The sequence below is a fragment of the Bos taurus genome, chromosome 9 (assembly GCF_002263795.3).
Source record: "Bos taurus isolate L1 Dominette 01449 registration number 42190680 breed Hereford chromosome 9, ARS-UCD2.0, whole genome shotgun sequence".
Lineage (NCBI taxonomy): Eukaryota > Metazoa > Chordata > Mammalia > Artiodactyla > Bovidae > Bos > Bos taurus.
In genome coordinates, this window is record NC_037336.1 from 87,480,987 (window position 1) to 87,496,232 (window position 15,246).

At 40.6% G+C, this 15,246-nt stretch overlaps 1 protein-coding gene across 2 annotated transcripts in view; it reads left to right on the forward strand.

Moving 5' to 3' along the window:
- Positions 1 to 15,246, forward strand: part of IYD (iodotyrosine deiodinase) — a 40,540-nt gene that overhangs the window by 11,781 nt on the left and 13,513 nt on the right. For both annotated transcript variants that reach the window (NM_001102165.1, XM_024996721.2), the window contains 1 exon segment: positions 13,454 to 13,645. In NM_001102165.1, the coding sequence (NP_001095635.1) occupies positions 13,454 to 13,645 (192 nt within the window).

The following is a 15,246-nucleotide window of genomic DNA, read 5'->3' on the forward strand; positions in this document are numbered from 1 at the left end:
CCCGTGGTGCCTAATCCTTATACTCTATTGTCTGAAATTCCTGAACGGGCCAAATATTTCTCAGTTAATTGATTTAAAGGATGCCTTCTATTCAGTGCCTTTGGCAGAAGAAAGTCAATTCCTATTTGCCTTTGAAGACCCTACGCAGCCAGCTTCTCAGTTAACCTGGACAGTTTTGCCCCAGGGATTTCTTGACAGTCCTCACTTATTCGGACCAAGTTTGTCACGGGATTTACAAAACTTTAACAGCTCTGAAGCAGTGGTGTTACAATATGTAGATGATATTTTGCTCTGTGCTGAGACAGAGGAAGCTTGTTCGCGAGCCTCAAAAGATTTCTTAAACTTTCTGGCAGGCTGTGGTTACAAGGCATCAAGAGAAAAGGCTCAGCTTTGTCAACAATCGGTTAGATATCTGGGCCTAATCATATCAGAAGGGACTAGGGCCATAGGCCCTGAGAGAATTAAACCTATACTAAATCACCCCCTACCTATGACTTTAAGACAATTGAGAGGATTTTTGGGAATCACAGGTTACTGTCGCATTTGGATTCCGGGTTATGGGGAACTTGCCCGGCCTTTATATAAACTTATAGCTGAAACTCAGCAGGCCCAAACTGACAAACTGGTTTGGTCTCCAGAAACTCAAAAGGCTTTTAAGGTTCTTCAGACTGCTCTCCTGCAAGCTCCAGCTCTGAGCTTGCCCACAGGGTCAGAATTTAATTTGTTTGTCACTGAAAGAAAAGGTGTGGCATTGGGAGTTTTGACACAACCCCGAGGGCCTCACCAACAACCTATTGCTTATCTAAGCAGAGAATTAGATGTAGTTGCACGTGGGTGGCCCCACTGCCTAAGAGTAATTGGGGCAGCGGCTTTATTAGCACCTGAAGCTTTAAAAATAATTAATGGACAAAACCTTACTGTACTGACTTCTCATGATGTGAGTGGAATCTTAAATTCTAAGGTTAATATTTGGATGACAGACAGTAGGCTTCTTAAGTATCAGTCATTGTTGTTAGAAGGACCAGTAACTAAGCTTAAAGTTTGTGGAAATTTAAATCCTGCCACTTTCCTTCCTGAGAAGGAAAATGAAACACCTGATCACGATTGTTCTCAATTCCTAACTTTAAACTATGCAGCTTGGGAGGATCTAAAGGATACCCCATTAGACAATCCTGACATGGAAATATTTACAGATGGCAGTTCTTTTGTTCAGGATGGAAAGCATAAAGCAGGTTACGCCGTGGTGACTGCTGAACAGGTTTTGGAAGCAAAATCTCTCCCCCAGGGAACCAGTGCTCAGTTAGCGGAGCTTGTGGCCCTGACCCGAGCTCTAGAGTTAAGCAAAGGGCAGCGGATGGGCCTGATAATCTATGTGAGTCTACTTCTGCTGACTCCAAATATCCTGAGTCTGCCGTTGGATCCTCAAGACAATGTCTTCCTGTCCTGGGCTCACTCCTATGCTGCATTCCACAATCGGTCTAACTGCTGGGTCTGCGGAGCGCTCCCCTCTTCGTCAGTGGAAGGCTTCCCGTGGTGGACATCCCCACTTCAAGGAAAAGACTTTCTCCAAGTCTGTGAATACCTTCGACAACAATCACATGCGATGCCTCTTCGTCATCTGATGACATCTACCAACCCTAAAATGGACTGGTGCAACACTTTGTACTCTGACTACGGACATAATGTGACTTTTAATTTTGATTATACGTTGTCTCGGTTCAATGACTATTTTGCTACATATAAGGTAAATAGGTCTAGATCTAATGGCTTTTTACCTGACGTTTATCAAATATGAGATGAGGTTACATGGCTAACTCCTGAAAAAGGACGTTTAATATCTACTGCCTCTATATGCTGGGAACAAACAGAGCCGTCCCCAAAAGTTAGCCAACAACTTAATTACAATGATTGGAAACAAATGGGATATTTGTCTCGGGAAACATGCAATGTAATCATTCCCGTGTTTTCCAATCCCAGTTCAGGTTCTCCCTTTGTCTGGCCAGGCACGAATTGGGACTGGATATCTCAGTCGCGCTGGCTTGCTCCAAACGGAACTTATTGGATATGTGGCTCTTACCTATGGGCATGGCTTCCCCCTGGTTAGATAGGGAGATGCACCCTGGGTCTAGCCTTTACTCATGGCTTTATATTTTCAGAGCTTCCAGAAAAGCCTGCTAATTTACCCCACCTTAGAACTCGGTGGGCAAGGTCTGTATTTTATTGGTATGATTATTTGGCTGCAGCGTTTGTTCCCTCTTTGGGAACTACAGATGTTATGTTACGAGTGGATGCTTTGACTAATTTTACTCAACAGGCATTACAAGATTCTCAAAAGGCTATTTCAGCTCTTAATGCTGAACAAGCACAAATTAGAAAGGTGGTTTTACAAAACAGATTGGCTCTAGACATTCTGACAGCTGCACAAGGAGGAACTTGTGCCATTATTCATACCCAATGCTGTACATATATACCTGATATGAGTACGAATGTTACTCATTTTACTAACCACATGAACAGGATGATTAGGGCCATGGACACTCCTGAAGCCTCAATTGCTTCACTTTGGAAAACGTTAACTAATTCCCCATGGTGGACAACTATCTTAATTACGATAATTCTGGTTGTTTTGTTCTTGCTGTTTGCTCCCTGCATCTGTAATTGTATAACTGGATTTGTTTCTAGCCGCATGAAAGCTTTTAAGTTACAAATGGTTGCTCAAACTCCTGCTACTACTGTAGCTACCTCCAGCTACTATTTGGGGCCCCTGGATCAGATATCCTCAATATGAGGATTAGGAGAATATGTTGCCTCACCAATTTAGGGACAACGCCCCTTGTCAGCTCGGAAGTAGTTATGGAATGAGAACGACGCCCCTTTTCCCTAGGCAACATAATTCTCCTAAAAGAAAAGGGGGGAATGAGAGGGTAACAGGCAGGAAGGCCAGGGGTCTCCAAATGGAGGAAATAGCCTGCAAGTGTCAGACATTTTTATCTCTCTTAAGCGGCAGGAGGAAACAAACTAGCAATATTTTTTCCTTCTCTATACAAATTTAAAGGGAGGTTTCTCTTAAAATACTGTGTTGCCATAATGACACCCGGCTTCGCCTGAAGTTAGCTATTCTCCAGTCTAGAGATAACCAATGCCTTTTTCTTATGGAAATGTTTGTCTTAAGCTATGCTAATGTACTATGCCTTTACCCCAAAACTCTGTCTCCAAGTCGGTTCCGCCTCTTGGCCCAGAACCTACTTGACAAACCAGTATGGATATTGTTCCCCTAATCTATGTAAATGAAACTATTTGTATGGTGGTCTGCCCTTCTTCAAGATTCAAGTTAATCATTTTATGGCCCAGGATAAACCATTTATCCCAAAATGCATCTTATGGGTGAGGGGCCTGGTGCCATTCTGAATTTTAAGACATTCCTTTCTTTCATTAACAGACTGCTAGTGACTATATAACATCCAGCTAAACACTAGCAGGGGGGTACTCTTTCTGCCCCCTTCTGATGCCTATGTCAGAAGCTTTCTCTATCTTCTTTATACTTTAATAAAACTTTATTACACAAAAGCTCCGAGCGATCAAGCCTCGTCTCTGGCCCCGGATTGAATTCTTCTCCTCCGGGGGCCAAGAATCCCGGTGTATTCGCGTGATTCAACAACAACCTTTCAAAGGATTGCTGCATGTTTAGGACAAATTAACTATATCCATTCATTCCATCTCCTACTTTTGCCCCACCTTCCCCAGATGGTTCATCTCTCATCCTTCTGTCTCACTTAAGAGACTGTGAAATGTCTTAACAGTTGTGTTCAGTTGATCTACCCTTGGGGTTTTTTGCACAATTCATTTCTATGGCTTTCTTATTAAAACAAAACACACGCACAAATCCCTTAATTGTGAAACGTAAGGTAGCGGTTGGTTTAGTCACTAAGTCATGTTGAACTCTTTGCAACCTCATGGACACAGGGATCGAACCTGCATCTGCTGCATTGCAGGTGGATTCTTTATACTGAGCCACCAGAGAAGTCTGTGATATGTAATATGCTGGCTGGGAAAGCGTATAAAACATAGATGAATGGCTTAACAAATAATTTGAAAGCAAAAATCCATATAATTATCACTTAGATCAAGAAGTATAAATTTCCAGTACTCCATAAATCCATATATTCCTAGTCACACCTCTTCATCCCACAGACATAACTACTATTTTTAATTTTATGGGAATTACTTCTGTGCTTTTCTTTATAGATGTATCACCTCAATATGCATTCCTAAACACTTTCATGCATTGGAGAAGGAAATGGCAACCCACTCCAGTGTTCTTGCTTGGAGAATCCCAGGGACAGAAGAGCCTAGTGGGCTGCCGTCTATGGGGTCACACGGAGTCAGACACGACTGAAGCGACTTAGCAGCAGCAGCAGCAGCAGCAGCAGCAAACAGTAGAGTTCTATTGCATATATTCTTTTGACTTTGCTCTTTAGCTTAACATTTTATTTGTAAAATTCATTCAGGTTAGGCATGTGACCGCAGTTCATTCATTTTTGCTGCTGTATAGTATTCTGTTTCATGAGTATATCATTATTTATTTTACTGTTGATGAAGATCTGGGCTATTTCCAGTTCAGGACTATGATCAACTATGCCTCTAATAACATTTTAATACTTATTTCTAGGATACATATGCATGACTGTCTCTGAGGTATGCATGCGATTGCTGAGTTAGAGTGTGATGGGCATGGAAATGTATCATCTGGATCACCCTTCAAGGAAAGACTTGTTGCTCCTTCTGTTGGGAGTGTTGTAAACAAAGAGCCTTCAACTGTCTGCATATTCCAGGGTTTACCTTTGCTTTGCCCAAGATTCTGCCTTTCCCAGGGTGGTTTATATGCAATGACGATTGGCTTAGGAGTATAAAGGCCCAGTCATTTGGGCCTAGTTGGGGACAACTCTGATGGGCTATTTTTCTTCCAAAGAAGCCCTATTGTTGGCTAAGCCATCATACAAGGCTTACACTGAAATATGATGTCTTCTGTCCAATCGTGTTTCTTCCCTCTCCTTTCCACAAGTTTTGTTCCCAAAGGTACTTCCTGTAAACATCCTACACACTAGTCTCAGTTTGAAGCTGCTTCATGATCTGATAACTCCAATATCTCAAGTCTTTGTAGGTCTATTTCTGATGCCTGCAGTTTCTAGTTATTATTCATGACTTCTTATTTTCTTGAACACACTGTTATTTTTTATTGTACACTGGTTATTCTTTTGGAAAATTACTCATAATTTTTTTTGAGGCCTAAGATATAGTTAGGGCTTCCCAGGTGATATAGTTAGGCTTTCCTCAGTGGTAAAGAATCCACCTGCCAAGCAGGAGACAGTGGTTCTAATCCTGGATCAGGAAGATCCCTTAGAGAAAGAAATGGCAACCCACTTCATGGCCTGCAAAATCCCATGGACAGAGGAGCCTGATGGGCTACAGTTCATGGGGTCCCAAAAGAGTCAGACAAGACTTAGCAACTAGCCACCAACAACAAGATGTTACTCCAGGGAATAGTCACATTTGCACCTACAAGTTGAGCAACTTTGTAACACTGGGACAACTTTAATATGAGATCAAGTCTTATGGTTCCTTGGATCACTCACAGGATATTATCCTAGGCTCTAAGACACGAGGGCTGGATTAATTACATTTTAGTCTTACTGTTGGAACATAAACCTTCAAGCCCTGGATGGCCTTGGGGTTTTGACTTTTGTCACCATCTCTTTGTCTGAACTCAGCCTCATGGCTGTTTCTTGGCAACTGGAAAATATTCTCCGGACATTTGATTGCTGGTCTACCTCTACTGGTACTAACCTTCACCTAGATTTTTAACTATGATGTCCTATAGTCACAGATTGGTGGTGGTGGTTTAGTTGCTCAGTGGTGTCCACCTTTTGCAACACCATGGACCATAGCCCGCCAGGCTTCTCTGTCCGTGGGATTTCCCAGGCAAGAATACTGGAGTGGGTTGCCATTTCTTTCTCCAGGGGATCTTCCCAACCCAGGGATCGAACCCAAGCCTCCTGCATTGCAGGCGGAATCTTTACCACTGAGCCACCAGGGAAATTACAGATTAGCTCATTAATATGTAGAAGAAAATGTTCTAAATTATATTTTACTAAGCATTTTGCCTTTTTTTTACTTTAGAGAGTTGGTTTAAATTATGTAAATAACCATTACTGGAAATGAGAACCCTTTAGTAAATGTCACAACAACCATAATATAATCATAACTCCAACATCAGTTAATCCTTGGCATCAAAATGGATTTGTATCTACTCAAGAAAGAAAGTCACAACTGTTTTCTGTCACACAGCTGAAGGCAGGGGATATAATATGTCTTATCAGGTAAATATTCATTGGATTTTGTGTTGTGAATGAGGAAAATATATGATAACATCATATTCAGTTTTCTAAAGACACAGTTTAGGTAGTACAGTAATAATTCAGGTAAGCCATGCACACGCACACAGATAAATTTTATGGTTTAAAACAATCTAAATCTGTTACCTTAATGAAAAAGTGCTGAGCATTTTTGGGAATTTGATCATAGTGGATTCTGATTACCTGCTGTTATCTAAGTAGGAGTTGCCTTCTACTGGTTATGTGGCTTCTCTGTACCATCCCCATCAGGCTGAAAAATATCAGATCAAGTTTAGGAAAGACTTCAGCCTTTGTATAAAAGAACTATCTACTCATTAGATTCCACTGATATTTTCAGTGTCTATTTCTTTGGGAGCCTTCTTGGTGAAGCCTTGTCTATCTGATTTAAATTTCCCTGAAAAGTCCAACTCACATCAGTTTATTCTGATTTGATGTACTGAAGTCCACTTTCTGTACTCATCTCTTTTTGGCATCTTCTGCCTCCAAGATTCTAGTAGTTGGTGAGGCCCAACAATAACCAGAAGTCCAAGACTAATTCAAGTTAAGCATATGTATACATGTAGAATATATATATATTATATGGTAGAACATGATAGAAGCAGGCAGGTGTAAAGATAAATTTAGTGTAGGTAAGCAGAACAGATTTTTTCCTTACAGATAATCACGATGGTGTGATCACTCACACTCACCTAGAGCCAGACATCCTGGAATGTGAAGTCAAGTGGGCCTTAGGAAGCATCACTATGAACAAAGCTAGTAGAGGTGATGGAATTCCAGTTGAGCTATTTCAAATCCTAAAAGATGATGCTGTGAAAGTGCTGCAAAGTGTCAGCAAATTTGGAAAACTCAGCAGTGGCCACAGGACTGGAAAAGGTCAGTTTTCATTCCAATCCTTAATAAAGGCAATACCAAAGAATGCTCAAACTACCACACAATTGCACTCACCTCACATGCTGGTAAAGTAATGCTCAAAATTCTCCAAGCCAGGCTTCAGCAATACGTGAACCTCGAACTTCCAGATGTTCAAGCTGGTTTTAGAAAAGGCAGAGGAACCAGAGATCAAATTGCCAACATCCACTGCATCATTGAAAAAGCAAGAGAGTTCCAGAAAAACATCTATTTCTGCTTTATTGACTATGCCAAAGCCTTTGACTGTGTGGATCACAATAAACTGTGGAAAATTCTTCAAGAGATGGGAATACCAGACCACCTGACCTGCCTCTTGAGAAACCTGCATGCAGGTAAGGAAGCAACAGTTAGAACTGGACATGAAACAACAGACTGGTTCCAAATAGGAAAAGGAGTCTGTCAAGGCTATATATTACCTTGCTTATTTAAAATCACCCTGCTTATTTAACTTCTATGCAGAGTACATCATGAGAAATGCTGGTCTGGAAGAAGCACAAACTGGAATCAAGATTGCCGGGAGAAATATCAATAACCTCAGATATGCAGATGACACCACCCTTATGGCAGACAGTGAAGAGGAACTCAAAAGCCTCTTGATGAAAGTGAAAGAGGAGAGTGAAAAAGTTGGCTTAAAGCTCAACATTCAGAAAACGAAGATCATGGCATTTGGTCCCATCACTTCATGGCAAATAGATGGGGAAACAGTGGAAACAGTGGCTGACTATTTTTCTGGGCTCCAAAATCACTGTAGATGGTAATTGCATCCATGAAATTAAAAGACACTTACTCCTTGGAAGGAAAGTTATGACCAACCTAGACAGCATATTAAAAAGCAGAGACATTACTTTGCCAACAAAAGTCCATCTAGTCAAATCTTTGGTTTTTCCAGTAGTCATGTATGGATGTGAGAGTTGGACTGTGAAGAAAGCTGAGTGCTGAAGAATTGATGCTTTTGAACTGTGGTGTTGGAGAACACTCTTGAGAGTCCCTTGGACTGCAAGGAGATCCAACCAGTCCATCCTAAAGGAGATCAGTCCTGGGTGTTCCTTGGAAGGACTGATGCTAAAGCTGAAACTCCAATACTTTGGCCACCTCATGTGAAGAGTTGACTCATTGGAAAAGATTCTGATGATGGGAGGGATTGGGGGCAGGAGAAGGGGACAACAGAGGATGAGATGGTTGGATGGCATCACCGACTCGATGGACGTGAGTCTGAGTGAACTCTGGGAGTTGGTGAGGGACAGGGAGGCCTGGTGTGCTGCGATTCATGGGGTCGCAAATAGTCGGACACGACTGAGCGACTGAACTGAACTGAACTGAATATTTTTGTGTCTTATTTAAGAAATTCTTCTTGTCTACAAAGTCATTAAGATAGTCTCTCACATTCTTTTCTAAAAAGCTTCAAAAATTAGTCTTTCATAATTAAAGCTCTGGTGAGAACAGGCAATATTCATTCAGTTTCAATATCTGATGAAAGAGTTTAAATGTTTCACCATTAACTATGTAGCTGGTTCTGAGGTGTTTTGATTTTGTTTGTTCCCCATAGTTAAGACTTATCAGGTTAAGAAAGTTCCTTTCTACTCCCAATTTACTAAGAGATGAATGCCTAATTATATATATATATATATATATATATAAATTATATGTGTATATATATATATATATATACATTCAAAGCATTCCTATTTTTTATAATCTTTAATTTTTGAAGACTGTATCTTAGAATTTCTTTCAGTTGGCATCTTCGTAGTTCACATGTGAATCTTTGTAATTCAGACTGAAAATACTGTCTAGTTATGGTGAAAGGAATGAAGAAACACACATGTTCAGAGGTAGAACTGTGATATTTTGGATCTATAACCAACAATTTCAAGAATGTTGGAATGAAGCATCTGGGAATTCAGCAATAAGGTCTTCTGAACTCTTTTGTTTGAAAAGCCTACCAGGAACTTCACAGTGTTATTGACTGGAAAACCTTCTAAAATGAGGTGGTTGGGTCTGCCCTTGGTGAGGCTTCTAGTTCACCAGATATATCTTCCTTTTTATCTTCTACCGTATCTGTGAGTTCGTTTTCTTCATTTTACCATTTTCAGCTCCACTTATTGAATCCTCCATTGCATCTTTATCTTCTGTGGATTTTCACAGCTCTCTGAACAGGACGGAAGCAGAGGAAACCAGAAAAACATGGTAGAAGCAGGCAGGTGTAAAGATAAATTTAGTGTAGGTAAGCAGAACAGATTTTTTCCTCATGATTAGTATTTTTGTCTCTTGTTTAAGAAATTCTTCTCTCTACAAAGTCATGAAGATAGTCTCCTACATTCTTTCCTAAAAGCTTCAAAAATTAGTTTTTCATAATTAAAACTCTGGTGAGAATAGGCAATATTAATTCATTTTCAATATCTGATGGAGAGTTTAAATGTTTCACCATTAACTATGTAGTTGGTTCTGGGTGTTTTTCCCCATAGCTAGACTTTATCATGATAAGAAAGTTCCTTTATACTTCCAATTTACTAAGAGATGAATGCCTAATTTTATCAAACACTTTTTCCATATTACAATGATTACTAGCTTGTAAATGTAACAAACATGGTTTTGCTAACGTTGTTAACTTGCATTCCTGGGATAATTCCAACTTGATCAAAGTGCACTGTTTTTTACATATTGTTGAATTCTGTTTACTAATATTTTGGTCAGGACTCTTTGCATCTATATTTATGAGGAAGTTGAATCTGTAACCTTTCTTTCTTTTAATGTCCTAGTCAGACTTGGTAACAAGGTTGTGGGTGTCATAAAATGAGTTGGGGATGATGTTTCCTCTATTTCTATTCTTGGTAAGAGTTTGAGAAAATATAGCAATAATTGCTCTTTGTGATAAAGAACCTGCTTGCCAATGCAGGAAACTAAGAAATGAGGGTTCAGTCCCCTGGAGGGGGGCATGGTAACCCACTCCAGTATTACTCAGGCTTCCCAGCTGGTGCCAGTGGTAAAAAAATCCTGCCTGCCAATGCAGGAGACATAAGAGACAAGGGTTCGATCCCTGGGTTGGAAAGATCTCCTGGAGGACAGCATGGCAACCCACTCCAGTAGTCTTGTCTGCAGAATCCCATGGACAGAGGCGCCTGGAGAGTTGGACACGACTGAAGGGACTCAGTATGCATGCACGCATGCATGTTCTTTGAGTGTTTGATAGAACTAACTCCCTTATGAAGCCATCTGGGCCTCTTCCTAAAGGAATCTTTTTTTTCCCTCTGGCTGATTTTGAGATTTTATACTTGATTATAAAAGATGTGGGCTTCTTTTCTTTTTTACTGCTGCTGCTGCTAAGTCGCTTCAGTCATGTCCAGCTCTGTGAGATCCCTATAGATGGCAGCCCACCAGGCTCCTCTGTCCCTCGGATTCTCCAGGCAAGAACACTGGAGTGGGTTGCCATTTCCTTCTCTTTTACTACCTGGGATTGACTGGGCCTCTCGAATCTGTAGATTTGGCATTTTTCATCATTTTTTTTTTTAATCAGATGCATGCATCTGTCCATGGGATTCTCCAGGCCAGAACACGAGTGGGTTGCCATGCCCTCCTCCAGAGGATCTTCCACACCCAAGGACTGAACCTGAGTCTCTTGTGTCTCCTGCACTGCAGGTGGCTTTTTTTCTGCTGAGCCACCCTGGAAGCCCTTTTAACAAATAGTCTCCTTCAAATAGGGCCTCTGCCACATCCTCTTTCCCATTTCCTGCTGAGACTATCATAAGACATATAATAGACATTCTCATTCTGCTTTATTTTTCTTGATCTTTCTTTTATGTTTTCCATCTTTTGGTCTTTCCTTGTTCTGTTCAAGATATTTTTTCTAAGTTATCTTCAGTTCATTAACTCTTTCTTTAGGTATGTCTAACCTGCTGTTAAACTCATCCACCAAGTTCTTAGTTCTATTGTTTTATTTTTCAGTTCTAATCTCTATCTTAGACTATTTTCCATGTAACTTTTCATTTTTTCCTGTACTCTACAGATTTATAAATGCTTGTCTTTTTTTTTCCCTCTAAACCTAGCCATCAAAGTTTTTCTATCTTTTGAGTCTGACGATTCCATATTTGGAGACTTCAGGTGTCTGATTCTATTTTTAAAAATCTGCTCTGCTATATTTTGTTCAAGGTGTTTTGGTTTTGTGTATGTCTGGTTGTCTTTGATGGGTTGCTGACTATTGCACTTAAAATTATCTGTATGTTGGCATTTGCTTCTGTTGGGTGATGGCGCTATTTTCAGGCAGGACCACATTGTTCCAAGTTCAGGTTTGAGGCATGACTCACAAAAATGCTGTAACCCCTTGGGGGCTGACTTATTTACATTTCTTACTTTTTCTAAGGATGTAGTCTTGGGGTCCATGCTTGTCAGACTTCCCATTGTATATGGGTCTGGGCTTTGATTTCTGTCTCTCTTGATCTCTGAAAATATAAAAATAAACATGTAAATATATAGGGATTGGCAGATACTAACAGGGCAAATGTAGCTTTTGCACTTATTTACCTTCTCAGGTTCCTAATTTCCCTTAAGTTTTGGCCTGGGGATGTCTTACTATGCTGTTAGCAATTTAATGATTTTATGATAGGTTTTAAAGTAATACTTTTTTTTCAAGATCTTAGTGATTTTCGATGATTCCTAGTGGCTCAGATGGTAAAGAAACTGCCTGCAATGCAGGAGACCCAGGTTTGATCCCTGGGCCAGGAAGATTCCCTGGAGAAGGAAATGGCTACCCACTCCAGTATTCATGCCTGGAGAACTCCATGAACAGATAGCCTGGTGGGCTACAGTTGATAAGGTCACAAAAGGGTCGGACACGGCTGAGGGACTAACACTTTGGACTTCCCTGGTGGCTCAGACGGTAAAGTGTCTGCCTACAATGTGGGAGACTCGGGTTCAATCCCTGGGTTGGGAAGATCTCTGGGAGAAGGAAATGGCAACCCACGCCAGTATTCTTGCCTGGAAAATCCCATGGATGGAGAAGCCTGGTAGGCTATAGTCCATAGGGTCGCAAAGAGTGGGACATGACTGAGCGACTTCACTTTCACTTTAGTGATTTTCAGCTGGTGGGAGATAGCTTCAATAAGCTAGTTCACCATTAACAGAAATTTATATTTCTCATCTTTGGGGAAGCAAAAATTTTCTTTTTCTTGATTTGTAACCAGTCTGGGGTTTGAAGGACAGTCAAGATCAGAGTTCAGGATTCTCAGACCCTTTTCATTTTTTTATGATGTTTTTGAGCTCATATCCTTTAGATATTTTTGCGAACTTGATTTCCCTTTCTCTAGTGGTCACCTTGTGACTCTAAAGGAGGAAAAAGAATTTTCCCTCTATTCTTCTAGGTTTTTGGCTGAGACATCTCTTCTTAGTAATAAATACAGGTTAACAAGAGAAAAACAAACAGAAATTTAACAATATGTATATTTCTTGTGTACATGGGAGAGACCCAGGAAAACTGAGTAACCCCCTTGAAATGGCTCTAGAAAGAAAGTGAAAGTCGCTCAGTCATGTCCAACTCTTTGTGACCCCATGGATTGCAGCCTGCTAGGCTCCTCTGTCCGTGGAATTCTCCAGGCAAGAATACTGAAGAATGTTGCCCTTCCCTTCTCCAGGTAATCTTTCCGAGCCAGTAATCAAACACAGGTCTCCTACATTGCAGGCAGATTCTTTACCAGCTGAGCTGCCAGGGAAATGGCCCCAGCCACCACCTTAAATATCATTTCCAGATAAAGACAAAAGAAAGGTGTTGGGGGCTCAGCAGAGTCAGTTATGGGAGGTTATCAGAAAAAGCAGAGTAAATAAGGGTAAAGTTGTTACAGAGATTTACGGCCACATCTTCTCTATTGACAAGAGTTTATTGTGATTTAGAATCATCCCTCTCTTCCTGGTGCAGAGAGGAAGATACTTCCAAATGGAGAATTCCTTTATAAATGTAAACGTCCGCTTACCAAAGGGTGACTTCTACTCTGGTTTTCAGAGTTTCTCCTGTGTCTGTTGTTTCCTAAAAATAGTCAACTTAAAAGAATTCTTATGCTAATGAGGCTTATGGGGGCGGGGAGGGGGCATTCCCTTTTAAAACCAAGAGATCATTTAATTTGCTGTCTTGTTCCTATTTGCAGAGGCTGATGAATGGCAAGAGTCAGAGGAAGAGGTGGAACACATCCCATTCTCCCACAGTCGATACCCAGAGAAGGAAATGGTTAAGAGATCCCAGGAGTTTTATGAACTTCTCAATAAGAGACGGTCTGTTAGATTCATAAGTAACGAGCAAGTCCCAATGGAGGTCATTTACAACGTCATCAAAGCAGCAGGTCTGTATATGCGCAGTGGGTCTTTGGGAATGCCCACGGCAAGTGACAGTAGGAGAGCAATGTTGAAGTTCAAACACAGCAGATAAAGCCTGGAGTGATAGGTTTACCTGCCAAGTCTTGTTAGTGCAAGTTGCTATGCCCAATGCACAGTGAGGCCAAACACACCAACATGTAGGAGTTTGGAGCAGAGAAAGGTTTATTGAAGAGCTATGCAAGGAGAGGGGTGGTTCATTCCCTAAAAGCCCCCTGAGTTCAAAGCATTTTTAAACAGCAGGTAAGGGAGAGCAGTCGCAGGGTATGTGATCCGCTCAGGTACAAGTCTCTGACTGGCTGATGGTGAGGTCGCAGGGTGGTGTCATAGGAGTTAACTTCATCAGACACTAGGCTCCAGGAAGCCTGGGGCTATGAGCTCATGGGGTCAAATAGTTAACATCTTCCATTTGGTGGGGGGTTTCACATCAGAGAGTAACATGGAAACTTACATTACCATATGTAAAATACATAGCCAACGGGGGCTCTGTATCAACCTAGAGGGGTGCGAAGGGGAGGGAGATGGAGGGAGGTTCAGGAGGGAGGGGACATATGTATATCTATGGCGGATTCATGCTGATGTTTTGACAGAAAACAACAAAAGTCTGTAAAGCGTTATCCTTCAATTAAAAAATAAACTTAAAAAAATTAAGTGATGTTGGGGGAAAAAAAAACAACTCTGGAAATGTGCATCAGATACTATTATCCAGGTACTTCAAGAGGAGCTAAAGCAGAGGATATGGGAAAAGCCCATCCTAGGGTCCTTCTAAAATCCGTCTAAAATTATTCAACATTATAAACTTTTATGAAAAATGAAAATTTCTGAACATAGTATTACACCTTGGAAGAGAAAAAACATTGTCTTACTTTCCCCTCCCCTTAAAACACATGCATACATGCATGAGTGCGCACACACACAGACACACACTCATACAGACACACACTCACATTTATATATTTCTCTTTTGGGGACTAAATTTCTTGTATTACACACCATGATGCTCTGTTCCAATGAACTAGCAAACTTCATATGAATTCACAAAGTAAATCGAGGCAAGGTAAACCCATTTTTAATGTAAATCTCCTTAGAAGAAGAGAAGAGAATTACAGACAAGGGGAAGGAGATAGAAAGGCCCCTATTTGAGAGCCTCCTCTGATTGGGTTCTTATTCCTATACAAAATCACATTTAAGTTAATTTTCAGAAATTATTGCATGACTATTATAAACCCATTGCCCGAATTAAAAGGAAGAAAGAATAAAACATTTTATTTCAGTTAAGAACACAAATGAACTAAATTGGTGAGTCCTTTATCTAACTAATAGAGGTTACTAAATATCTTCTGTGTGTATATCTGTATTTAAATACGTGTGCACATGACATTCAGAGAAGTTTGGCATAGTTGAAAACATTAGGGGGCAATTTATTTCTTGTGTTCAATGGCACCAATATTTAGTGAACAGACAAGATGTACAAAGTGAACTGGAATCTCTCTGTTCAGAAATTTGGGCTTTATGTTTGATTTGACTTGCATTTTACAATTCAGTATGCCCTCTCTACCACAGGGACTGG